General features: G+C 55.5%; 12 protein-coding genes across 12 annotated transcripts; 7 read left to right on the forward strand and 5 right to left on the reverse strand.

The window, feature by feature from the left end:
* Positions 1-157: 157 nt before the first annotated feature.
* On the forward strand, positions 158-1,661 carry BO86DRAFT_422611 (FAD-dependent oxidoreductase; the record flags this gene model as incomplete). The annotated part of the gene is made up of 4 exons (XM_025675352.1): positions 158-225; positions 269-321; positions 400-998; positions 1,239-1,661. 4 exons carry the CDS (start codon positions 158-160, stop codon positions 1,659-1,661), a joined length of 1,143 nt encoding a protein of 380 aa, XP_025523067.1.
* A 790-nt stretch (positions 1,662-2,451) lies between these two features.
* On the forward strand, positions 2,452-2,970 carry BO86DRAFT_383254 (uncharacterized protein; the record flags this gene model as incomplete). Its single annotated transcript, XM_025670833.1, has 1 exon — positions 2,452-2,970. The coding sequence occupies one exon, from the start codon at positions 2,452-2,454 to the stop codon at positions 2,968-2,970; it is 519 nt and encodes a 172-aa protein (XP_025523068.1).
* A 228-nt stretch (positions 2,971-3,198) lies between these two features.
* On the reverse strand, positions 3,199-4,550 carry BO86DRAFT_323972 (putative tryptophan dimethylallyltransferase; the record flags this gene model as incomplete). The annotated part of the gene is made up of 2 exons (XM_025668451.1): positions 3,199-3,349; positions 3,409-4,550. 2 exons carry the CDS (start codon positions 4,548-4,550, stop codon positions 3,199-3,201), a joined length of 1,293 nt encoding a protein of 430 aa, XP_025523069.1.
* A 704-nt stretch (positions 4,551-5,254) lies between these two features.
* On the forward strand, positions 5,255-6,863 carry ftmE (cytochrome P450 monooxygenase ftmE). The gene has a single exon (XM_025666964.1). The coding sequence runs from the start codon at positions 5,387-5,389 to the stop codon at positions 6,743-6,745; it is 1,359 nt and encodes a 452-aa protein (XP_025523070.1). The 5' UTR covers positions 5,255-5,386; the 3' UTR covers positions 6,746-6,863.
* Positions 6,864-7,737: 874 nt separating this feature from the next.
* Positions 7,738-8,565, forward strand: ftmF (2-oxoglutarate dependent dioxygenase ftmF; the record flags this gene model as incomplete). Its single annotated transcript, XM_025668449.1, has 1 exon — positions 7,738-8,565. A coding segment is annotated over one exon (828 nt), but the record flags the coding sequence as incomplete, so codon positions are not given.
* Positions 8,566-8,689: 124 nt separating this feature from the next.
* On the reverse strand, positions 8,690-10,030 carry BO86DRAFT_226664 (uncharacterized protein). The gene is made up of 2 exons (XM_025666965.1): positions 9,754-10,030; positions 8,690-9,697 (listed from the first exon to the last, which is right to left on the reverse strand). Exons 1-2 carry the CDS (start codon positions 9,914-9,916, stop codon positions 8,814-8,816), a joined length of 1,047 nt encoding a protein of 348 aa, XP_025523072.1. The 5' UTR covers positions 9,917-10,030; the 3' UTR covers positions 8,690-8,813.
* A 596-nt stretch (positions 10,031-10,626) lies between these two features.
* BO86DRAFT_226677 (uncharacterized protein) lies at positions 10,627-12,146 on the forward strand. Its single transcript, XM_025666966.1, has one exon. The coding sequence runs from the start codon at positions 10,729-10,731 to the stop codon at positions 12,091-12,093; it is 1,365 nt and encodes a 454-aa protein (XP_025523073.1). The 5' UTR covers positions 10,627-10,728; the 3' UTR covers positions 12,094-12,146.
* Positions 12,147-12,187: 41 nt separating this feature from the next.
* On the reverse strand, positions 12,188-13,219 carry BO86DRAFT_323974 (5'/3'-nucleotidase SurE; the record flags this gene model as incomplete). Its single annotated transcript, XM_025668452.1, has 2 exons — positions 12,188-12,930; positions 13,042-13,219. The coding sequence occupies 2 exons, from the start codon at positions 13,217-13,219 to the stop codon at positions 12,188-12,190; spliced, it is 921 nt and encodes a 306-aa protein (XP_025523074.1).
* A 474-nt stretch (positions 13,220-13,693) lies between these two features.
* Positions 13,694-14,620, reverse strand: BO86DRAFT_392897 (cobalamin-independent methionine synthase II family protein). The gene has a single exon (XM_025672909.1). The coding sequence runs from the start codon at positions 14,613-14,615 to the stop codon at positions 13,713-13,715; it is 903 nt and encodes a 300-aa protein (XP_025523075.1). The 5' UTR covers positions 14,616-14,620; the 3' UTR covers positions 13,694-13,712.
* A 1,434-nt stretch (positions 14,621-16,054) lies between these two features.
* On the forward strand, positions 16,055-17,240 carry BO86DRAFT_392898 (uncharacterized protein). Its single transcript, XM_025672910.1, has one exon. It carries the CDS (start codon positions 16,299-16,301, stop codon positions 17,124-17,126), a length of 828 nt encoding a protein of 275 aa, XP_025523076.1. The 5' UTR covers positions 16,055-16,298; the 3' UTR covers positions 17,127-17,240.
* A 421-nt stretch (positions 17,241-17,661) lies between these two features.
* BO86DRAFT_347983 (putative amino acid permease family protein) lies at positions 17,662-19,936 on the reverse strand. Its single transcript, XM_025669295.1, has 2 exons — positions 19,384-19,936; positions 17,662-19,253 (listed from the first exon to the last, which is right to left on the reverse strand). Exons 1-2 carry the CDS (start codon positions 19,535-19,537, stop codon positions 17,803-17,805), a joined length of 1,605 nt encoding a protein of 534 aa, XP_025523077.1. The 5' UTR covers positions 19,538-19,936; the 3' UTR covers positions 17,662-17,802.
* Positions 19,937-21,384: 1,448 nt separating this feature from the next.
* BO86DRAFT_392901 (putative GPI anchored protein) lies at positions 21,385-22,374 on the forward strand. The gene has a single exon (XM_025672911.1). The coding sequence runs from the start codon at positions 21,845-21,847 to the stop codon at positions 22,094-22,096; it is 252 nt and encodes an 83-aa protein (XP_025523078.1). The 5' UTR covers positions 21,385-21,844; the 3' UTR covers positions 22,097-22,374.
* The last annotated feature ends 1,372 nt before the right edge of the window (positions 22,375-23,746 follow it).

Here is a 23,746-nt window from a genome sequence, read left to right on the forward strand (position 1 = left end):
GTCTTACCTTGATTCTATCACACTGGAGTTTTTGTTTCTCATGCCGGTGGTGGCTTGGACCTAGTCATAAAGATTGTCACTGCCGATCGGGGAGCGCAGGAGCGTCCAAATCAATTCACTCATCACTCGTTCTCCATATTCTCTTATCTTAAACAAGATGGCGACCATGGAAATCAAAGGCATGGGGCAAAATGACCCCAACAAATTGAAAGTGGTCATGGGTGGGTCTCGGGATTGCAGGGCTGAGTGTTGCTATCGAATGCCATAGCAAAGGGCACAATGTTGAGGTTTTTGAGAAGTATGAGGGGCCGAAAGAGATAGGTCAGTAGCTGATCCAAGGACGTCAATGGCGGCGAATTACTCGTTGCTTGACTGCAATCACTGACTACCGGTCAACAGAAGGAGATAGCATCAGCATTGGCTCCAACGGAGCTCGAGTGACTGCCAAATGGGGTGATGGTGCCTTCCACGAATCGATCCGCCCGTTGGAGTTTCAGACCAACAGAGCCAAGGTGTTTGATTATACCGGCTATTGTTATGGCACGTTCGAGCTCCACGGGTACAACGAGGGCCGTGGTTATACTGTCAACCGTGGGGCATTGGTATCCGCCATGCACCAGTACGCCCAGAGTCTTGGCATTCCCATCACTCTGGGCTCAGAAGTCACTAAGTACTGGGAGACGGAAGACGAGGCTGGGATTGAAGTCAATGGGAAAAAAATCTCAGCCGACTGTGTCGTCTGCGCAGAAGGAATCCATAGCCAGGGTCGACTGAGCATCACAGGCCAGCAGATGAGCCTCCAGGAGACCGGCTACGCGGCTTCTCGAGGGTACCTGGATGCTCGGGTAGCAGCTCGCAATCCGAGTCTGAGTTGGATTCTCAGTGAGGAGCAATCGGGATCCGAGGACTGCATCTATGGTTGGCTTGGACCCGGAGTTCACTTCGGAATCACGACCAAGAAGAAAGACAATGAACTCTTCTGGTACTGCTCGCATAAGGTAGGCGACTCATTGATTGCGTCCAGTCTCGGGGACCGCATTGACATGATGCTGCATCTACAGGCTGCCAGCACTCCGTCCCAGAGCGACGATGAAACGATGAACCAGATTCTGCAGTGCATGGATGGCTGGGCAGTACGAGATCAACTCGAGGCAGTCATCAAAGGAGTAATGAGCGGTCGGTTCGTCTCAGAGAATCTAGCCATTCGCACTCCTTTGACTACCTGGTTGTCTCCCAAGCGCCGGATGATCGTGGTCGGTGATGCGGCGCATGCAGCGCTCCCGTCCAGTGGACAGGGGGGTACCCAGGCTATTGAAGACGCCGCCACGCTTGCGATCGCCCTTGACTTGGCGGGAAAAAAGGATGTGCCGTTGGCGTTGTCAGTGACGGAGAAGATCCGGTACCAGCGTGCTCAGATTGTGCAGCAGGGTGGCCTGGCGGTGTTACAGTTCGTGATGAATCATGTCGATTTCGACGCGTTGCGGCAAGACCCCACGATGGTGAAGCCACCGCACCCGGCGTGGGTTCTGGACCACGACTGCCAGGAGTACGCTTTGAGGGAGTTCTCGAAAGTGGCAGAGGCGGTGCGAAGTGGCCAGGAGTATGTACCTCACAACATCCCTAGTGATGGGCAATATCGGATGGAGTACGATAGTAAATAGGAAGATGGAAGCGGAAGTGGGGAAAGGAGGAAGAGGGAGCTGCGAGGCGGAGGGGGAAGGCACAGCCCATGATACTGTACGGTACTTATGATACCGTGCAGTACTGCCCACACAATATTACCGGTAGATAGCCCCACCGCTGAATACCTCGACATACGATACGGATCTATCTAACCAGCACTTAGTTTAAAGTATCATAGATGCAGATTGGAAGACTGCTCTTTCTGTTCTTTGAGGTCTTAGGTCTATCCTATGAGCAGATGTCCTGTATATTATGCGCACCAGAATGCTTGAAGTCACTTACTACGTAGTTAGGCGGTTCTGAAATAGACCTACGACTATCATCATCTACGGTAACTACGGAGTACTGTACAGTACCTAGTATACACAACCACAATCATCCAAACCACTTATCTTGCCCAAGTCTTCGCGACATAGGATGACACAACCGCTAAATACACGTGAATGTGATATTCTCTGAGATCTTCCATAGTTTCAATGAAGACTTTCTTGAATTCAGTAAGGTAGGCACAGTACCCTTCAGCCCTTCAAGGTAATCACCTCTTAACCTTTCTTACAGCTATACCCAACAATATGCTCTACAGTCATTAGCGCTATTATCGCAATTGTATACAATCAATGAAGAAATGAAAACCTCCTATAAACCTCCTGCTCATCTCAAAGAACATCAAAGCAACCCAAGAACAAACTCACTCAATCACTGCTCTAACACCTCTTAGACTAACTACCGCCTCAATATATAAACGAAATTAAACCCTCAATGCCAGCAATGTCACCACCACCACCACCACTACCCAAGGCCCTACCCAGCAATCTATCCAACCGCAACCCCAAAGCAGGCAACAACCCCTCAAAAATGGTAAGACTCGCCCAACCCCGGCAGGTAATCATCCCGCGGCGCCACCACCCGCTGGAGCAGTACGTGTGGCTGAAGGACCACGATGCCGGGCGCAACGACCCCAGCTTCACCCCGGACTGGAACCGGTATCGAGACGAGCTGACGCGGCAGTTCCGGCGCCTGCGCTCGGCCGACCCGCGCCTTAAGCCGCTCATCGGCGAGGTGCACGTCGGGCGGCGCGTCAAGGTCTACAAGGAGCTGCGGCCCTCGGGCCAGGCGCTGTGCGTGCAGTGGTTCCTGATCGGGGCTGCGAGCGAGGAACGGGAGCATGCGCGCACGATGCAGCTGGTCGAGGAGCTGTGGGGCCCCGACGAGGACGTCGACTCCGAGGCCGAGACGGTCGTGGTGCCGCTGGATGTGCAGGGGTTGCGGATTTCGGAGGAGAGATAGATTCTTTTGTTCCTTACCTACCTACCCTGGATGTGAGGCCAGTGGGGCTTGTAGTTGAGTATTTTTTATCGCTGGTTTGGTGTGACGTTGGATGAATATGTTATGTGAATTAGACTGATTTTAGAGTATGTGATTTCTTAGCTGAAAGCTGTGTCTATTCAGATGGGCTTGATATGCGAAGAGACTAAGACAATTCGCTCTGTGGCGGACTCAATAAGTCTCTAACAGCTAAGCATGTTCCTCCTCTTCGACCGTCATCTTCCAAGGATTATCCGTAGAGGAATGGTAATAAGTACTGAGGTACACCCCGGTCTTCTCGGTGTAGGCAAACGAAACCCACGAGGTAAACCGATCCGTTGTAGTGAGATCAATCCCAGGACTTGAAGTCGAACTAACCGTTAGTTAAGACATCCGAGTGAAAGGACCAAAAGCACTTACTAGTATGACTTGACCTTCTCCACATAACCCTTACCATGGCGCTCCAGCCCAATATGACACAAAAAGTCGCCCACCGCGGTGATCACCTTCCAGTCACTCTCCCCATGCACGGGGAAATACAGCTTGGTCAACGGGGTGGGATCGCCCGCGCGCATCTCGTAGTTCCAGAGCAACGGGGTTGCCTTGGCGGTGCTCTGCCGGTCGTCGAAGGCCACCACGATCTCCCTCTCCCCGGCGGCCAGCTGCATCCGGTCCCACAGCTGCCGCAGGTATTCCAGCCCGCGGGCCACCGTCGGAGATTGGACGCGGTTGCCCAGGGTCCAGACTTCGGCCAGCTTCTCCCACGTCACGCTGTTGGAGCCGGTATAGAGCTTCAGGCGGGAGCGGGCCGGGTCGACGAAGTCCCAGGAGAAGAACGACCGGTCATCGTAGCCAACCTCGCGCAAGTAGTCATCCACCGTGGCGAATGCCGGGGAGCAGTCGATGAGAGGGGTCAGGTTGACCATCGTGGTGGCCATCAGCTGGGCCATGGATTGACCGGTGACTTTGCACTTCAGGGCGGGGAAGCTGTAGCCTTTCACCGCGATCTTGCCCTCCCTCGTCAGGTCGAAGCCAAACGCGGTCTGGGATCGGATGTAGCCCGCCTCGAGGTTGATGCCCTGCAGGGCTTCCCGCTCAGCCTGGCTCACCGTGTGGTCCTGGATGACTTGGTGCCAGATCTGTTCGTCATAGCCCGGGATCCGCAGTTGGGCGAGCGAGGACAGGAGCTCTGAAGCGGGGAGGCAGTTGAATGGATCCTGGGGGGTGCCGGAGAGGGCATTGAGCGGCTCAAACCCAATGCGCACCACCAGTGGCTTCTCCTGTTGCTGGTAATTGATGCTCAGCTCGAGAGGAAGACCACTCCGCGTGATGGAACTGCGGAAGAATTGCGGATAAGGGCCCAGAAGAGGGAGCAGAGACTGTGCAAAGAATTCGAGGTACTGGAGCTGCTCGTCACGGGTATAGCTGGCAGACGACAGCACTCTCGCTAGCATCAACCCGGACTTCTCCCACCAGAGCTTTTCGTGTTCGCTCTTGAAGTTGAGCTCCTTGAACAGAGTCTCGAACGGACTCTGCTGGAGGGATTCTTCGAGGACAGTCATCTTGCGTAGTGACAGGGAATGTGATTTGCAACAAGCTGGTGTGTCTGTGGGGGTGTCTGTGTGTGTCTCCTTGTGTGTCTCTGCTGTGAGCTACAACTACTTATCCTTTCACCAGCAGTCATGGTAACAAATAGGCGTGTGTATTGGCGAATTGAAAATTACACACTTGATAAGATTGGGTTGAATCGATCGTTCTCGATCGCTGTCGATCACCCGGGCTATTGCCATCATACCGCGGAGACGGAACTATTTGTGTAGCGTAGACGGCCTCCATCGATGGAGATCACACAAACATCCTGAACAAACAGGTTTGGTGGTGGCAAGAGCCACATGCAGATCCCAGGTTCCCCGCATGATCTGCAGCTAATATCAACAGTTCTCATTAAAGGTATGACAGGGTGCACAGGAAGAACGTGCTGTGACTTCTATATCGGAGAAATCGGAAATGATCATCAGTGGAGGCTGGCTGAGGAGATCGGGGACTTCAGCCCCAGCATCTGAGCTGAAGTCAACAATCACCACCAAACACCGAGTCGATTGAGGAATGTGATTGAATTGTCTGTGATGCAACATCTGCTGCAGCAGCAGGGGGCAGGGGGCAGTAGCACAAGCAACCAAGTTTGTCTATCACATACACAGGTCTGACAAATATTGATGCGAAAGCCTCCTCGTACATCATCGCTAGATTTCAGGGCAGGGGACTTTATGCGCCGTACTCGCAGATCCGCAAAGTCGCCAACACCTCCACCCTCCCTCTCACCTCCGTGTTCATCTCAAAGTTGTCAACTGCGCTGGGTGAGACTCACCACCCGGCCAAAAACCACGAAAACATCACAATGGCCTTGCCAATCTCCCTCACTGCGTTGACACCAACCGGTATCGCGCTCCTCTTTTGCATCACCATCTTGCTCCTCCTATCCTACTACCATCTGACCCCAACCGTCAAGAAGTCCCAACTACCCCTCCCTCCAGGCCCCAAAGGCCTCCCAATCATCGGCAACCTCCATCAAGCGCCCCGCCAGAAGGCATGGGAAGTCTACAAACAATGGTCCGACCGATACGGCCCGATCATGACGGTCAACAACGGGGGCAACATCACCATTATCGTCTCCTCGCACCACATGGTCGAGACCTTTCTGGCCAAACACAACGCCGTCTTCAGCAGCCGCCCGCAGCTACTCGTGCTCGAGCGCGCGCTGCACGGCTTCACCACCCCGGCCCTCCCCTACGGCGAGAAGTGGCTGACGCACCGCGCCCTCCGCGGCGCCGTGCTCAAACCCACCATGGCGGTGAAGTACCGGGGCATCAACGACCTGGAGTCCAAGCAGCTCCTACATGAGCTGCTGACCAAGGGGGACCACTTCACCGAGTGCGTGCGCCGGCAGGCCGCGAGCCTATTCCTGGGCATCGCCTATGGGCACCGCTTCCCCGAGGAGACAGCCGAGATTCTAGATATTGACCGCGCGGTGGCGCAGCTGGGCGGGATCTCCGAGTCCATGTTCGCGGGCACCGCCATGCTGCGCGAGTTCTTCCCTATCTTGAAATACCTACCGGGGAATGACAAATTCCTCAAGCAGCTGGACGACGTCGGGGAGCGTCTGGCGAACATCTATGTGAAGCGGTTCCGCGATGGACTTAGAACGCCGACATGGAACTGGGCGAAGGAGTATGTATCCCGGCCCGAGGCGAAGGGGATGAGCGAGCTGGAGCTTTCGTTCTGCATCGGCTCGACTTACCAGGCCTCGCTGACCCCATACGAGATCCTGCGCATCATCGTGTTGGCGGCCATCTTTCATCCCGAGGAGATGTGCCGCCTGCAGCGGGAGATTGATGCGGTGGTCGATCCCGACCGGCTGCCGGACTGGGAGCATAGAGACCGCATTCCCTGGGTAATGGCGTTCGTCTATGAGGCGCTGCGGTGGCACGCCTTCTCGCCGCTGGGGGCGCCGCGCGCCATTAGCAGCGATATCGAGTACAACGGCTACTTGCTGCCGAAGGGGGCGACACTGGTGCTGAACCAGTGGGCCATGGACCACGATGAGAATGTCTATGACGATCCTTTCACGTTCCGTCCGCAGCGCTGGATAGACAACCCCAATCTGCCCCATGTCATTTTCGGCTTTGGGCTGCGCGGATGTCCCGGCCAACATCTGGCCCGCGAGCACTTGTTCATCAACACTGCGCGCCTCTTCTAGGTCTACGACTTTGGCCATGCGTATGAGAATGGCGAGAAGGTGGAGCTGGATCTGGATGAGCTGATGCAGCCCCGTGGCGGGGGATCGGCCTTCAATCAGGTGCCTTCTTTCCCGGCGTCGGTGGTAATCCGAAATGAGACGCGTAAGAAAATGGTCGAGAAGGCGTGGGACGCGGTGGAGAAGGATGAGCAGAAGATTCTAGCCGAGGCAATGCCGCTGAAGGCATGATGACCATCTTAGTTCAGTACTCCATAGGTAATACATACCATGCATTCTCTGGCTACGATGTTTTCAGCTGCCCACCGCCCGCCACGCCCAGGTTGATAGTTCCGCTCGTTAAGTCCCACATAGCCCAAACCTGTCACATATCCACGTCCTCGATGCATGTCTAGGTGATACATCCGTGCCACATTGTAGCTCCCGGCATGTCCGGCCGGATGTGACGAAAGGTGAGGCGTCTGGGACAGACAGTCATGACGCACAGTAGGCAGCAACATGCAGTGCGACTATTGGATTATTGACTGCATTCACGGTCATGCGGTCAATATCACACGTTTGCCTCGCACAGAGAGGAGACATGTCCCCACCGATTGGCAAAAGATGATGACATCGGGATGTCTGCTACCTTGGCTTCGATGCAGTGGGCAACACGCAACGTCCTAGAGGGGCTTTGATGAGACGATCCCATCACTGATTGTCGAAAGATGCCCCTCATACAGTTGCTGGCTTTGCCCAAGGTAGGTGATGAAGACACCTCGCCATTGCGTGGCGATCACGGTCACTCTCCCAACACCGTCAGACATCGGTACAAAAAGGCACAACACATCCTCACTCACCATCCTCAACCCACATCATCGCTCCAAAGCCATCCCAGAAACCAAATACAATCGCCTCATCTCAATCCCGAGCAATCCTCCACAAAAACCATGACAACCACCGAAACCCCCACCAAACCCCCAATCCGGCGCTTCCCCGCAACCACCCCGCCCTAAACCCTCTGGCACGTCGTCTGCGACGACGGGGCCGCCATAATCGAGAACTTCCTCCCGGCACCCACCATCGCGAAATTCGACCAAGAACTCTCGCACCGCTCCGCCACGACCACGGGGGGCCAAATGAACCAAGAACAGATGCCGGTACCCACCACGACCAAATGGATCAACGACCTGACAGCCACGTGCCCAACCTTCCGGCACGAGATCCTCAACAACCCCGTCCTACACGGCCTGTGCGAGGAGGTCTTCGCCCCGCACGGGGACTACTGGCTCCTGAACGGGATGGCCATGGAGATGATGCCGGGCAATCCCACCCAAGAACTGCACAACGACCACGGCACGCACCCGATCCTGCAGTATCTACGGGATGACGCCCCGTCGCCGGTGTTCAGTATCATCACGGCGGTGAATGAGTTCACGGAGGCGAATGGCGCGACGCGGGTGATCTTGGGCAGTCATCGGTGGCCGAAGGGCCAGCGTGGGAAGGATGAGCAGACGGTGCGGGCGGTGCTTCGGCCGGGGGACGCGTTGGTGCTGTATCGGACGACGAAGCATGGGGGTGCGGCGCACGGTGTGGAGAACCCCGATCATCGACGCTTGTTGTTGCTGTCCGTGGGCAGCTGTCAGCTAGCGCCGTATGAGACGCATGTCACGGTGCCGCGGCCGGTGGTGGAGAGTATGACTCCCCTGGCGCAGAAGATGATCGGGTGGCGCAGTATGAAGCCGGTGATTTCGAATGTAATGGGGTTGATTACGGTGCGCATGAAGCATCTGGAGACGCAGATTGGGTTGAGGTCGGAGGTGCCGTTGGAGGGGGGGTGTTGAGGTTGCCGGGGTGGTTTCGGGGTTGATGGTTCGGGACGGGGCTCGTTGGGCTGAGGATCTGGAGGTCTGTGTGGTTCCTACCTAGTGGAAGACTGTAATTCCTCACTCCTGATCTTCCAGTGTTGTAATGGCAATTTCGTTTATATGGAGACTAATCCATTTTAGTCAAGGCAGGAAGGAAATGAATATCACGCTGAGAGAACCCCTGGTCAGCGCAATAGACAAGCGAATAGTTGGATCCAGACAACCTAGACGGTGTTGAACATGACCACGTCGCACTTCTCTGCTCCGTCCGTCAACTCTACAACCTCTACATCCGTTTCTCCTGCCATGTCCCGCAAGCCCTCCTGCTCTGCCCAGAACACATCTGCTGCTCTCTCCCGCAAGTTCTCCAGGTACGCCGCGCAGTCGTCCGCTGTCTCAGCCCTCTGTTTCCCCTCCTTATCATGCATCAAGCTGGCTCCAGCCCTCGGAACGTGGGGATGAATCTGGCAGGGCCCAGACAGGCACTCCTCGAAGTGGATCGTGCTAACCTCGTAGGCGTAAATGAGGTCGACGGGAGCTTGCCACTCCTCATTCCGACCAACGATCGCCTCAGCCTCAGAGCCCGAGTTTGCTTCCGTGCCAAGAAGGCGTGCTGTTATAGTCGCCTTCGTCTCCCGGCGCTCGAGAGAAGGCTTTCTCATCTTGAATCCGAAGGCAATCTTGATGCCCGTGATCATGAACACCGACGTCCGGCCAAACCCGCTTCGCATCACACTCTGTACTTCCGGGTGTAAGCTGCGCTCCGTGGCCTCCTCATTAGTAGGGTAATGCTGTAATTGGATGCTGTCCAGCCGGTCGTAGGAGTAATTCGCAGGGTCAAGCAGAGTGCTTCCACCACCGACAGCGGTATCGGCGAAGCGCAGGAATCTCGTCCAAATTTGCCCATGGAGTGTGGTAAGGTCGTGGTCACTCTTCAACATGCCCTCGACGTCCGTGCGTAATACGAGGATGGGAGGCTCTGTGGGGCTGCTGAGGATCTTAGTTGGTTCTCGCCAGTCAGCGACGATATTTCCCGGGTTCGTTGCATATGACCAGTGGTAGTCAAAGCCAGGCACTAGAATATAGGATTCATTCATGGTTCCCATCACTGTGTACGGTCAGTCTGGTTGTTCATCAGCTACTCCGTCGGCGTCGGGGTCTTACTGTTTGAACGACGGGTTTTTCTCGGTCGTGCGAGTTGGCTTGACAATGTGGAGATGAGAGATGTTAGTGAGCAAGAAGGAAGTATTAATGAACCTGGAGATCTGGTAGAAAACAGATCAGCAATGATAAATTTCACCTGGCAGCAAAAGCAGACCCCTCCCATATCCCACTGTCAGTTTCAGTCTAGTTGCTGGAGCATGGAAGTTCAGGCGACGGAAGATCAAATGGGCTAGGTCGTAATCCAGTTTTGGTGTCTGCAAACGCCACTGCTCAGTGGCCTCGCATGTTCTTGTCAGCCTGAAACACTGAGAGGAGAAGCCATGACTAGCAATCAGAAGCTTCATCAGGCTGTTTGCAAGTGATCACTTCGGCCTTGTAAATGTCACATATCTCAACCATGTCCACAGGAGTGATAGGCCACTGGCTGAGACACACAGCATCCAGTCAAACAAAGCTGATTTATGATGCAATTCCCGCATGAAGCTTTCCACGGCTCACCATCTGCCTCCAACACATCAATGGATTGATTGTTGCTGATGGCTAGACCGTTTGTTGTGGGGCAAACAGATGGACAGCCGCTGGTGGGACTCAAATGCACTATCAACATCGAACAAGATCGGTTTATACGTCGTGTATGGAACCCCCGAAGGTACCTCTGCGGTGAGATCTCCAGAATGCCAGTTTCAGAGCCAGGAGCTGTGTCTTGCCCAGTGCAATAGGTGCCCAGTGGGAGATGTCGCTCACCGAATCTGGCAGAAGCGGCAGGCGCCGGCAAAACTACGGCGCGGAGCCTGACGCCTGCCTCTATTTTTGGGTGTGTTTACTGTGTGTTTTGCCCCACCAGGCGCGGTCCCTTGTAAAAGCGGCGGGAACCCCGCATGAGAGGTCGATCGCCTCACATTCTCTCGCTCATTGCCATCCTAAACATTTTCTACTAGGTAGAGGGTTAGAGGACCCCTCATTGCCTCCAGCGCAATGGACCGTCTACCAGCCGAGCTCATTCTCTCCATTGGCCAGCTCATCGAAAAGCATACACTATGTTCCCTGATCCGATGCTGTCGGCGCTTATACGACGTCCTTCAACCGCTACTCTACACGAAAATCCGCCTGGTCTCGCCTTTGTCGGACAGCTATATCTCTCTGGTCATGCGCATGTGGCGATATCCTGAGATAGCCCGTCATGTTCGCCATGCAGAGATGCATCTCCCGATCATCCGTCACCACCGTCCTCAGCCTTTACCTCAGCTAGACGAGACAAAGGTACCCGGACTCCAGGCTTTCATTCAGGATGTCCAGAGTGAGATGTTCGATCTCAAAGACAAGCGCAGACGTGATTGGTGGGGTAAAGGGTTGAGAGGCAGCGAATGGTGCTTCTGGCTGGGTGTGCTGCTCGTCCGGTTGACGCGTCTCGAGAGTATAGAGTTTATTGGTCTCTACAACAACAGCGCGATATGCGATCTTCTATACAGAGCCGCAAAACAGCAGCGGCCGTTCCATGAGGAGCCTCCTTACCCTCTGCTGCGGCAAATTGCCGTGCGAGACTGCGAGCAGGGGTTTGAGCTCGAAGAAGTCCTGACCCCCTTCTTCTACTTGCCCGCCGTGGAATCCGTGGATATCAGCCAGCTGTGGGATGGGCGAGGACGGGATGATCCTCTGGAATGGCGGCGGGAGGCCAGCTGCGCCCGTTGCCCGGTTAAGGAGATCGTCATTCGATCCTTGAAGCACTCGCGTGGCACGCTCACCTGGCTCGCAGACTGCACAGACCTGGAGCGTATCTCGGTGCGAATCCCCTGCATCTTCGTCGGTTACCCCGAGATCCGGTTCGGGGTGCCGTTCAACCCAGCGCGCTTTATCCGGAACCTTCTTCCGTTCAGGAGAACCTTGAGGAGTCTGCACATCGAGTACGACCAAGTATACCACGCCTTGCTGAACGCCCCCGGGCCGTTAGAACTGTACTATGAGGACATCTATTGGCTCACCGAGGACGAGCGGAACCTAGATCATTGCAATGCGCCCGTGGACTCGCTGCGCGACTTCGAAGTCCTCGAAGAGGTGTCGCTGCGACACGCCAACCTCTTACCGGCGGTGGATGGAGCTTCTGCTCGAGGCATTCTCGCGGACCGGCTCCCGAAACCCCTCCGGCGTCTTTGCATCCTCAACATCGTGGAAAGCCGCTATACAGATCTACTTACGGAGCTCACGATCCTTGTCACCACAGCCCGCGATACCTTCCCCAACCTAAACCAAATCCAGCTCCCGAGAAACACCGTGGACGAGATGTCATTACCCGCTTTCCAACATGACTGCACAAACGCGGGAGTATCATTCGAATACTTCTAGATCCATCCAAATGCCAGCCAACCCATGGCGTCACAAACACCCAACCGCCCATTTCCACCCCTCCGCTACCCACAACCCCCTACCCTCTTACAAGTTACAAACAAGTCAACAAATCCCCCAACTTCTCCAACACCACACCCTGCACCGTGGCATTCGCATCGAGCTTATCGCTCGCCAACCCCACCGAAACACTAACATAGCACCCATCCGAGTCCACCACAGAAGTCTCCGTCGGCAACCGCGTCGACCCGCACGTCTCAACATCATCGGCCGTAATCAACGGCAACGCCGTATGGATCCGCGACAACACAAAGCTAAACTCGTCCGCCGACGCGCAGCTACCCCCGTCCGTCACCGCCCCGAAGTTCACATTCAACCACACATTGTCCGGGAGGTACGGCGCACCGCCCGCGATCAGCTGATCCGTCAACTTGGTCGCCAGCGCCGCGTACACCTGGCTGTACAGGGGCACGGCCGAGACGTTCCACGCCGTCTGCGCGCCCGTGGCGCCCGAGAACGCGACCGCGGGGATCCCCGCCGTGTTGGCCGCGTAGGTGGCCGCGCCGACAGTCCCAGAGAAAAACACCTCCCACCCGAGGTTGGAGCCCACGTTGGGCCCCGTCACGGCGAGGTCCGGGGCGGCGCCGGAGAAGAAGGTCGAGGCCAGCGTGTTGATCCCGTATTTGATCGACGTGACCGGGTAGGAGTTGACGTAGTTGAAGCGCGGTTGTGTCGCGTTCGAGCCGTAGGCCGGGCTGCCGGCCGGGCAGCTGTCGAATTCGCAGGCGGAGGTTAGGACAGTCGGGGTGCCGTCATCGGAGCCTTTTATTTTATGTCCTTGAGTTAGCTCTGTAGGAACAGCTCGAGGGGTTTGAAGTATGCGGGTATTTCTGCTGCTGCTGTGGGCTTGTTGGCGGGGGGGGGTGGGGGGGGGGATGCTATACGTACCAGTGCCGCTCTCGTTCTCAGCCGGGGCGGAGATCACCACCGAATGGCCTGCCTCGGTGAGGGAGTCGTAGAGCTGCCGGATGTTGATCTCCGCCCAACCATCATCATTCGACGAGATAATGTTGATGGCGTGGGCGGAGAGAGGCAGGAGCGTGAGGGCAGCGACGGGGAAATGCATGATCGCGGACTGTGGGCTACACAGAAAAAACTGTCTACAATAGGGCACGAGGGCCGGGTCTATATAGCTGGGGTGCTATCGCTACATTATGCCAGGAACTTCCATGGAAGAATAGCCGAGCTCTCCACTCGAAAGCCAAGTTTGGGCAGCTCAACGGTCAATCTTTCCCCTCTGCATCCGAGGCCAGGAACAGCAGGTCGACATGTCGATCGCCGAGGATGCTGCCTGTCACCAACCAGTGCAGCCACGTGCAGGGCGATTCCTCGGCTATAATGTTTACCTAGAGGAGAAACTACGCATAATCAAGCTACGGAACGGAGATAAAATGACCAAGCTGTCTACTCCGTACTCAGTACAATATGGAAGGGCGGCAAGTGGGTCCTGCCGCACCACCCACCGATCCATCAATGCTTCATTGTTTGCGCACATGGGCTTTCCTGGCCGGTTCACAATTCCTGCATGCACGGGACAGCGGACCTGCAGGACTGACTATTCACGGAACCCCAACGGTCCGTTCCCAAATCCTCTCGGCCAGAATCTGCACCAGCTGCAGCTTTTCCCACATCTTCTCTTCCGTCATCCCAATGCCCCGACCGCGGCCGACGCTCGAGAACCCGCACTGCGGACTCACCCCTAATGTGGTGTCGAGGACCTCTCGTCGACTACGGCCCTGGCCCTGAGCAATCACGTCCGCTGCCGCATACACGCGGGCCTCGAGCTCGTCAAGAGACTCCATCTCCGGACTCTTGGTCGAGACAACGCCCAGCACCACGTTCTTGCCCACGGGCAGGTACCGCAGCGGCTGGAAGTCTCCCGCTCGCTCCGTGTCGTACTCGAGATAAAAGGTGTCGAAGTCCAGTCCCGTGAACAGGCGCCGCGCAATCCGCTCGTACGACCCGCTGATGATGTGGGTTGAGCCGGGCATATTGCCCCGACAGAGATGGATGCCCACGTGCAGGTCCGCTGGTCGACCCACCAGACACTGGTTGTGTGCCCAGATGTATAAGTCGAGCAGCTCGTCCGGGTCGATGCCGTCTGCGTGGCAGCCCGAGCGGAACTCGTCCGTCACGAAATACAGCAGCTGGGGGTCGTCCACCTGGATCGACCGCAGGCCTGCATCATACAACGTCTGCAGCTCCTGGACGTACGCTTGGGCCAGATCGGCAAAGTACTCTTTGTCAGTCGTGTAGGGGCTACGGTCGGTGAAGGCAGTGCCGGCGCGCAGTTGCAAGTGCTGCCAAGTGATGGGAGGGATGGTAATCTTGCACTCTTTCCATTCTGCCGGGGGCACAAGGCTCCGCAGGTACTCCCAGTCCGCGAGGTACGGACTCTCCACGTAGCGGATTTTGTCGACTGCGATTACTGCTTCCCGGGCTGTCATCCCGTTGCGGATCATGATGTTCACCACGGGAAGTCCATTTCGTAGTCCCGCGGGGACAGGCACGTCCGGGACAATCTTGAAGCCGTGGAGGCGTTCGAAGAATCCAGAATAGTAGATGGTTCGCTCGTATTCTCCGGACATGATGGGTCGCACCTTCCGCTGCAGTTGCTGCCCGACCGCTCGGGCGATCGCATCCTCTGTAGTTTTTCTGAGGGCGTCAGGGACCGGTTCTGTGGTGTACGACACGAGCTGTCCGGCGGCAGCGCGTGCAGCAACGAGTCCATCAGGCCGGAGCAGAGAACCTATCTGCTCTGCGCGAAACTGAGGAGCCATGATGCGGATGGGTGTTTCTGTGTTCCTTGGCTCGCTTTTGGACCGTGGTCCACGGATAGAAAGTATCAAGAATCCTCAATTCCCTTCCAAATCGCCGGGAAAAGGCTGGCATTTTGAGGGGGAGAGATCCGGGGTCAGACGTGCGGAGAAGGTGGAGCGCGAATGCGGAGTTGGCTGCGGAAAATGTCATATCCAGCACAGACCGTCAGCCTGCTCCGTCAGTTTTTCCCATAGCCAACCATCGTCGTACTAAGCTATATGTTGGCAGCAGTGTCAGCGGGGTTTCTCACCATAAGCCAGGAAGACTGGTCAAGGTGACCAATGGCATGGATTGGTACACCCACCAGAGCTCTAAAAGAAGTTTCAGTTTGCGGTAAGTATGGCCGTTTCTCCAACTCGTCAAGCCTGGTTGGTTGGTTCGTAGAGACTCCGATCACAAGTTGTTTGCTCTTGCACTATGAGTTTTCAGTGACATTGAACTCGGTTGCTGTGGTCGTCATCCCTGACAGCTTAACAGGCAAGTCGGCGGGCACCTGCATGTCCATTTGCGGCAGCTCGCACCGAATGAATAACATTGTGAGGACACTTCATTTGCGAACAGTGCCTAGCAGCAGATATTCTCCCTGTAGTAAGTTGCACAAGCTTGTAACATGATGAAAGTGAGGGTTGTCCCAGGCCTCTCCTGGTGTCATGGACTTGAGGGTAACAGAATCTTCATGCTTCCGAGCCTGCAGTATGTGTTGAGTGTCTCCGCTGTTGGTCTTCTGAATATCTTTACATGAGACTATTTAGAATAAAGTCAGGTGCCGTAGAGTAGTTGCACAAGCGATGCCTCCATCACGATGGAGTGAATTGGAGAATTGGAGTCTTAACCTGAAGCCATGCTTACTCGCCCAAACTGGTTAGCCGCCATTATCTTCCTGCGTCATCACGTGGCTCTGATGCTACGCCCAATGCAGACAGTCTGCTTACCAAGCCGCGTCACAAATCCCCGTTTCATACAGAATACCGATTGGCAGTCCATAATCTCATGAGTGGATGTTCTTGCTATCTCCCACCAATTGCACTCACTTCGATCACTGCTTTTTTCGGTCTCCATGACGCACTCCTTGAAGTAGTCCCTGAATTATCATCCAATCGATGCATGGCCACTAGCGATTAACTCAGGCGGGCGTTCGCCTTGGCTTCGATTCCTCTCCCCTGCAATCCCCCTCCCCCCAGGGCAGTGAGGGAGCACATTTTTCTCCAACTTCACCTTCTTTCGTTAACCCCTCTAATCGTGCAGGCAGGCAGCGCCTCCTCCAATTTACACAATAATCATACAGTCCCTCGTTCACCTCCTCTGCATGCCTTGAACACTCACGTATGCCCCAATTTATCCCTGGGAACACCAGCAACAACAACACCACCGGCCTCGAGCGGCGCCTGGGGGACCCGAACGTCGAGGAGTATGTGTTCCCGATCCTCATCGCTCTGGCGTGGTGCAACGCCCTGGAGCTGCTCGTGCTGTGCTTCAACACCTTCAAGCGGTACGCGGGCTCCTACTTCTGGAGCCTCCTGGTCGCCTCCGTGAGCATCCTCCCCTTCGGGCTGGGCTACCTGCTCAAGATGTTCGACATCACCGCCACGCACTTCTACCTGGAGATCGCCATCTCCGACCTCGGCTGGGCCGGCATGGTCACCGGCCAGTCGCTGGTGCTGTGGTCGCGGCTGCACCTGGTCGTGCACAACCGGCGCCTGCTGCGCGCGCTGTTCTACCTCATCATCATCGACGGCGTGCTGCTGCACGGCTGCGCCACCGCCCTGGAGTTCGCGACCAACGCCCGCCCCGACTCGCCGGCCGTCTCGCTCGGGTTCGGCGTCATCGAACGCATCCAGGTCACCTGGTTCTGCGTCCAGGAGCTGCTCCTCTCCGGCGTGTACATCGTCGCGACCGCCCGCCTGCTCCGCCTGGACAGCGGCAGCCCCTCGTCGCGCGCCCTCCTCTCCCAGCTGCTGCTCGTCAACGTCGTCATCGTCTTCCTGGACCTCGCCGTCGTCGCCATCCAGTGGGCCGGCTTCTTCACCTTCCAGGTCACCTTCAAGGCCCTCGCCTACAGCATCAAGCTGAAGCTCGAGTATATCATTCTGGGGAGGCTCGTCGACGTCGCCCACATCCGGACGCAGGGCGCCGGGCCCCGGTTTCGCATATAACCTAGAGATAGACACAAAAAGTCCGGCTGGACGCAACGTATTTTGGATAGTCGTTGTTCTATGTATATAATTTTTACCCCTTTTTCAGCCGTGTACATCCAATAGAGAGCCTGGTCTTCGATGATTAGATTCCTCGAATTGAAGAGGGGTGCGATGACGATGACGCGCTCCATTTTCAACTCACCACACCCGGTACGAATTCGTAACTATCCACCTCCGACCCACATAACCAACCGCACATGGGGGAACTGGAACCCGCGGGGTAGAATCTCCCTATTTCACCCCGTATGTTGAAGCACAGCGTCATCCCGACCCTTCCGCTCCAACCTTCAAACCCTTGTGGAAAGTAGGTATCCCTGCCCGCAGTGAGTCGCTAGCGATTTATTGCTGCCTGTGTCACTCCTCCCCTACCAGCCCAGTCAAATTACCCTAAAATTACTTCGAATCAAGGAGTGAGTACTATACCACGACAGGTAACCTATGAGTCGAAGGACATTCATTCCAAGATATTATTGACATTCGATCTGATATAGACATTCAATCCGATATAGACATTTGCTCTGATATAGACATTCAATCCGATATAGATAGTCATTTCGATACAGACATTCAACCCAGATATAGACATTATGTGCAAGAGGGTCTAGGTCACTATTTACAAACGATCAACAGAAAATCAAGTCTTCTTCTCTGTCTGCTCGGCCTCGATCTCCATCCGCTGCGCCTGGACCATGGTCGCGATCGCGTCCTCGGTCTTGAGGTAGGTGTGCCGGCCCTGGAGGAACCAGAACCCGACCGCCACCACGAGCATGACCCCGAACACCGCGATCGCCCAGTTCATGTCGCTGGCCGACGGGTTGGGGGCGCCCGGGAATAGGAAGAAGATCGTGGTCACGATGCAGTAGATGACGCTGATGTAGTTGATGGGGGCGCCCCAGCGGCCGAGGTGGAACTCGCCGGGCGGGAGCTTGTCGCGGCCGACGATCAGCAGCGCGGCGATCGGAAGGCCGTACGAAATGGTCAGCGCGATCGTGCTGACGCTCAGGATGGCTTGGAGGACGGTGTCGGCGAACAGGTACAGGACCCCAACCAGCGCAATCAAAAAGCCCTGGAACCACAGCGCCCGCGCGGGAACCTTCCACACCGGGTCAACGTGCATCAAATACCCGCTCCAGGGGAGGCCACCGTCCCGGGCAAAGCCCCAGGTTAGCCGAGAGGCGGTAGTGAGGATGCTGATGCCCTGTCCGAGGCCGTTGAAGATGAACAAGGCCAAGAGGGTGGCGCCGCCTTCCAAGCCCACGGTTTCCAGCATCAATTCCATGAAGGGCAGGCCGGTCGCTGAGTTGATAACATTGTCGACGTCCTGGATCGAGAACAGACAGACCACCATGAAAATGAAACCGGTGATCGCGCCCATCAGAACCGAAAGCCAGATCACGCGCGGAGCGTTGCGGCGCGGCGCAGGAATCTCCTCCACCATGTGAATCACCGCATCAAAAGCTGTCAGTCCGTATGCCGCCTGCACCAGGCCAATGAACCACACCACCCCGTCGTCCCATCCAGTCTCATTCATCCAGTTCCCAAAGACAAACGAGGCCGGCTGAAAGGTAAGATCTTTCTTAACGCCCACGGAGATGAGCAGGGCGAGGGAGAGGATCACAAACAGCGCGGTGAACCAGACTCCAACAAAGTTATTCAGCCAGGGCAGGAACTTCTCCTTCCGGCAGCCCAGGATGTTGATCACCGTCAGCACCAGGACGCATCCGATGTAGACGACGAATTCCAGCCAACCCGTACCAGCGCCGCTCCACGAGTTGTCGAACAGGACCTTCATCCCCAGCAGGAACTCGGTCATGAAGGCCACCTGCGAGGCGGTCAGGGTCCACCAGCCGAAGGTGTTGATCCACGCACACATGTACGAGGCAAAGCGACCCAATGGGGTCTCCCAGAGTCGAAAGACCCAGTAGGCCTGGCCCAGGGCCGTGGGCATACTACTGGTCAGCTCCCCGAGGGAGACGGCGACGCACAAATTACATGCGGTGACCAGAACAAGACCCCACAGGATGGAGATGGGACCCCCATTGGTAAGCCCACTGTCGAGATCCTGGGCAAAGGTGGAATAGGTGCCTGATTGGTGCCTCAGAATTAGTTCTCTCTCTCGGCTAAGTTTCAAGTGGGTCGGAAGCGGAAAAACAAGGACCGGACGGCCACATTGTCCAAGTGACAAGTGACGCAAGAAAGCAGAGCACACACACACCTAGAACGCAGAAGGCTAGCGACAGCATGCTCCAGATATCGAATTTGCGCGACAGGGCCTGGTCATGGCCCATCGCGGCGAGGTCGCTGGCATCTTGGGCATGTTGATCGTCCGAGTGGAACGGTTTGAGGGTTTCGGGGTTTTCCACGTCCATACGGGAGGGAGATTCGCAGGAAAATGGGTATTGTTGGATTCAATGGATGGGTTGGTTGGATGGACAGTGCTGTCAACCGACAGATAGGGCAATGGATTCGAGGGAGAGGCAGTTCATCCAACTGTCCATTTTCTGCTGACTGGATAGAGACAGTCTCTGTGAGCAATCTTCTGAGGGGTGCTTGATATATGAACCAAGCAAAGGAAAGGTGCAGCAGTAGAGTGTGGCAGGCAGGCAGGGCAGTCCTCGGGTTATTTCCCCTCACGGCGCAAGCATTCTGGGGCCAGGCAGCACAACAAGATGGGCAATGGAAGAGGAGTTATCGAGTCTGGGAGGGGAAGATAATCAATGAATTGAGTAATTGGTCATAACTCAAATCTTCGTGAGTGGACAAAAAAGATAAGTCGGTGATAAGCGAAATTTTTTTTTAAGGATTTGCGGGGGGGGAGAAAAGAGAGGCTTGGCCTGGGAAGGAAGTGCTTAAGGCTCGGCAGGACTTCCCAAGTGGGGTTGGTAGCTTTTTTGACCCCATCCTCCCTTGCGTTGTCTTGCGGAACTATCATACATTTCAATGCTTGAATCAAATACTTCCTATTCAGATCGATATCAAAAGTGTATGAATTACAGATTGTTTGTATAGATGGAGATTGCATCACACTGCTGGATCTCGTCTACACCCTCGATTAACCTGCCCGATGGTTACTCAAATGACATCACCCCCTCCGGCAGTCTTCTTCCGAAGTAAACAAATACGTCAATTCCCTTGGGGAACTCTGGATAGTGACAGATTTGCCCCTATCTATCGACCTCGACTGTCATAATCGACGGTTGCAGCAGAGCCGGCCCGTGAGCCTCCCCCTCGAACCAAAGATAGCAGCTGCCTGTGACACTCCTCAGCATCATCCTTAATCCCAATCCGGCAAGTGCACGCGGTGGCGATAAGTCTGTCCGGGGAACCGATTGTCGATCGGATCCATGGCTTGTTATCTCCTCCGTGAACGTGAACCAGCATCCTCCGACTATACTTATGTGGTCATAGCTGAGCACATTGTGATGAGAGCGATACGAGGAGCACAATTGATCATTTGACATATGATTCATCTCCCGCATACCTTGTTAGCATCCACCTGGACGAGGCATCCAGAAATCTTCAACAACCTCCCGCTTTGACTCTGCGAGACTAGTCTCAAACTCTATACTACCGACTTCCCGGCTTCAGGAAGTGTCGAAATGCGGGGTTGGGCTACAGGACGATCGGAGCGGCCCAGGGACACTGGCGGCTTGTCAGCTGGGATCAGAGATCCGACACCGGAATGGCGGTTTTAGGTTGCAGCACAAACGAGCTGGATGATAGGTCCAAAACACCGAGGACAGCGGGATCGTTCACGCTTGGCGATAACTGAAGTACCTTGCCTGCCCTTGAGCGTTTCGGAGCAGCATGTACTACTCATCGGTAGGGTAGCAGTGGACCTGGCAAATGCCCCTGGCTGTCCCTGCACCCGTCAATACGACAATAATGTTGCCTCTACACTACGACATCTCTAAACTACGAAGCCATCGCTTGTCTCACTCACTGGTTTCTTGACTATTCAAACTAAAGGGCAGACCCAAACCCATCTCCGCTGCGATCCAGCTATTCTTAGTGAGGTATGTTCACACAATTGGACACTTGAAGATCAGAAGAACCTGAGCAGATGGATTCGTACCACTAAATGCTGTATATTTAACGCTAACTATCTTGTCTAGGTGATCTCTCAGGTCCAGAGTATGCCACTGCGAAGGACCGGTCATGGGACGATGACCAGAAGGAGTGACGGCGGAAGCCTCACCCTCTATTCAAACACCACCAGTGCACCTACCGTCAATCTACGGTGTGAGTCAGGTCTTGGGCTCCGATCACAATGGCTGAATCTTTCGAGAAAGTCGGGCTACTCTTCGCCCAATTTCTCCCCAAGACACCACATCCCACTTTCCCAAGCCACATGCTCCGTCACCCAGGGCCATCTCATGGGGTCAAGTCAAGCCATGGCACAGGCCACACCCAAAGTGACGATGATCGAGCACTCGAGAAAAGGCGGGGAGATTGATCGGAAACTCAAATGTTGAAGCCAACCACCATGTGTACACACTGATCAGCAGTGCCAAGAATGGGAATACGAGATGGCTCATGGTCACCGTATGACATGGAGGCCAGCGGCTCATTGTAGTGCTATATAGACATCACTTAAACAACCTGAATTCATGGCATGCGAGTGTCCTAAGCTTCAATCAAGGGAATCCTCGAGTTCACTTGGCACTGTTACCGCTATGTTCACCAGCAACGGTCTTGTTGCTCTCGCAACACTCGGATTTCTCCATCAATGCATGGCCACCGCCAACCTCTCGCCCGCTGTCCTGAAACGAAATACCTCGCCGCCTGAGGCGAGCAGCCTTGCGAAGAGGGAAGTCTGTTCGGACGGCACCCAGTGCATTGTCGGCAGCTGCTGTGGTGAAGGGTGCTCATGGAACTGTTGTGGTCTGGACCAAGGTGGATGTAAGATCCCATCCCTCAATGCGTAGTCTTCTTATAAACGACTGACTGACAAAACAGTCGGATGCGATCTGGGCGCGCGGTGCCAATTTGACGGCAATGTGTTTATCGGATGCTGTGACAACTTCATTGGGTATGCCTCGTTCACCACCCATCTCCGCCAACAAGCATCGAGCTAACCTGGTATCCGCAGAGGCTGTACCGGTGAAGCCACCCGCATCACCGTCCACACCCCCTACAGCACCGTCACCTTGAGCGACTCGACACCTAGTATATCAGCCGCGAAGACGTCTATATTCACTTCGTCCACCACCACCGCATCAAGCGTGACCCGCACCACACTGGCACAAACCAAATCGTCCTCGGAATCAACCACCGCCTTCCCATTTTCCCTTTCATCCTCATCCAGCACACCATCGCAGACTGACTCAACGTCCGCAGCGACAGGAACAATCACCAATTCAGCCTCGATCACGTCCACCGACTCTAGCGCTTCATCCTCCCTCTTCCCCTCTTCCTCCGTCTCCACCACCACCACCTTCTCCTCGTCCAAAGCCCTATCCACCGCACCCGCACAAACCCAATCCCCCAACAGTGCCGACATCCCTCAATCCCAAGCTAGAGACATAGCCACCCTCGTCGGACTCGCAGCTCTCGCATCCTGGTATCTCTTCTAGACGTCTATCCACCACCAAGTCACCACCCTTCGCCAGACGTCCTCCTGCTCTTCGCTATCAGCCATTCCTCGATCATGAACATAGCATAATCCTCTAGATTGAACTTACCTAATGTAACAAACAGCCCTTACCATCTAAATCCACATCTCCCCAAACAACCACCCCCCAAACACCCACTCTCCAAACCCCGCCCCCATACAACAAGCACCCAGCCCCTTCCAACCCCCGCCCATACCCTAGCGAAAACAAGCACCAAACCTCACCCCAACCGTAACTCCACTCCACCCCACCCCACCCCTCGAGCCACACTACCCAGCATCCCTGCAGTATTGTTGCAAATCACGCAAGCCGATCGCCCCACCCCTCTATCTTTAGTATAACCCCGACCACGATCGGCCCATATTACCGATACATACTATCGATAGACTTGCCAACGCCAGCGCCACGACCAACACCCTAGTCCCGTAGGTAAGACACGGCGGAGCACAAAGACCATACCATCAGGGGGTGTGGCCCGTGTAGCCCGTGTAGCCCGTGTAGCCCGTGTAGCCCGTGTAGCCCGTGTAGCCCGTGTAGCCATGTGGGTACGGTACTGGACGGAGCTCTCCGAACGGGAATTTAGCCTAGGGGACGATCGTATGATCGACCACTAAACCCCCACCACTCTCCGGAATAGTTCTCCGGGTGGATGCGGAAGGGTTGGGTGGAGCTTGTGCGAGGGATGGGTGAAGGGGTGACTGGGGAGGGGGGAGCGATGATCTAGCTTATTGGGTTGGTGGGTTTGCTGGAGGGATCTAGCTATTCAGATTTAGGGCCTTGGTTGTTTTGGGTCCTCTGCTGGTGAGGGAAGAGGGGGTGCATGTGATGGTGGTGGCGTGCTCTGTACCTAGTTTTTGAGGATGGTGGGGGCTTTCTGGGTTCATGTGCGTGCTGTTGTGGTATATGCTTGATGCATGATGCGGGCTGTTCAGGTGAGTAGATGGGGTGGTTCAGTTCGGGGGG

Source organism: Aspergillus japonicus (genome assembly GCF_003184785.1).
Source record: "Aspergillus japonicus CBS 114.51 unplaced genomic scaffold BO86scaffold_79, whole genome shotgun sequence".
NCBI classification, from domain to species: domain Eukaryota; kingdom Fungi; phylum Ascomycota; class Eurotiomycetes; order Eurotiales; family Aspergillaceae; genus Aspergillus; species Aspergillus japonicus.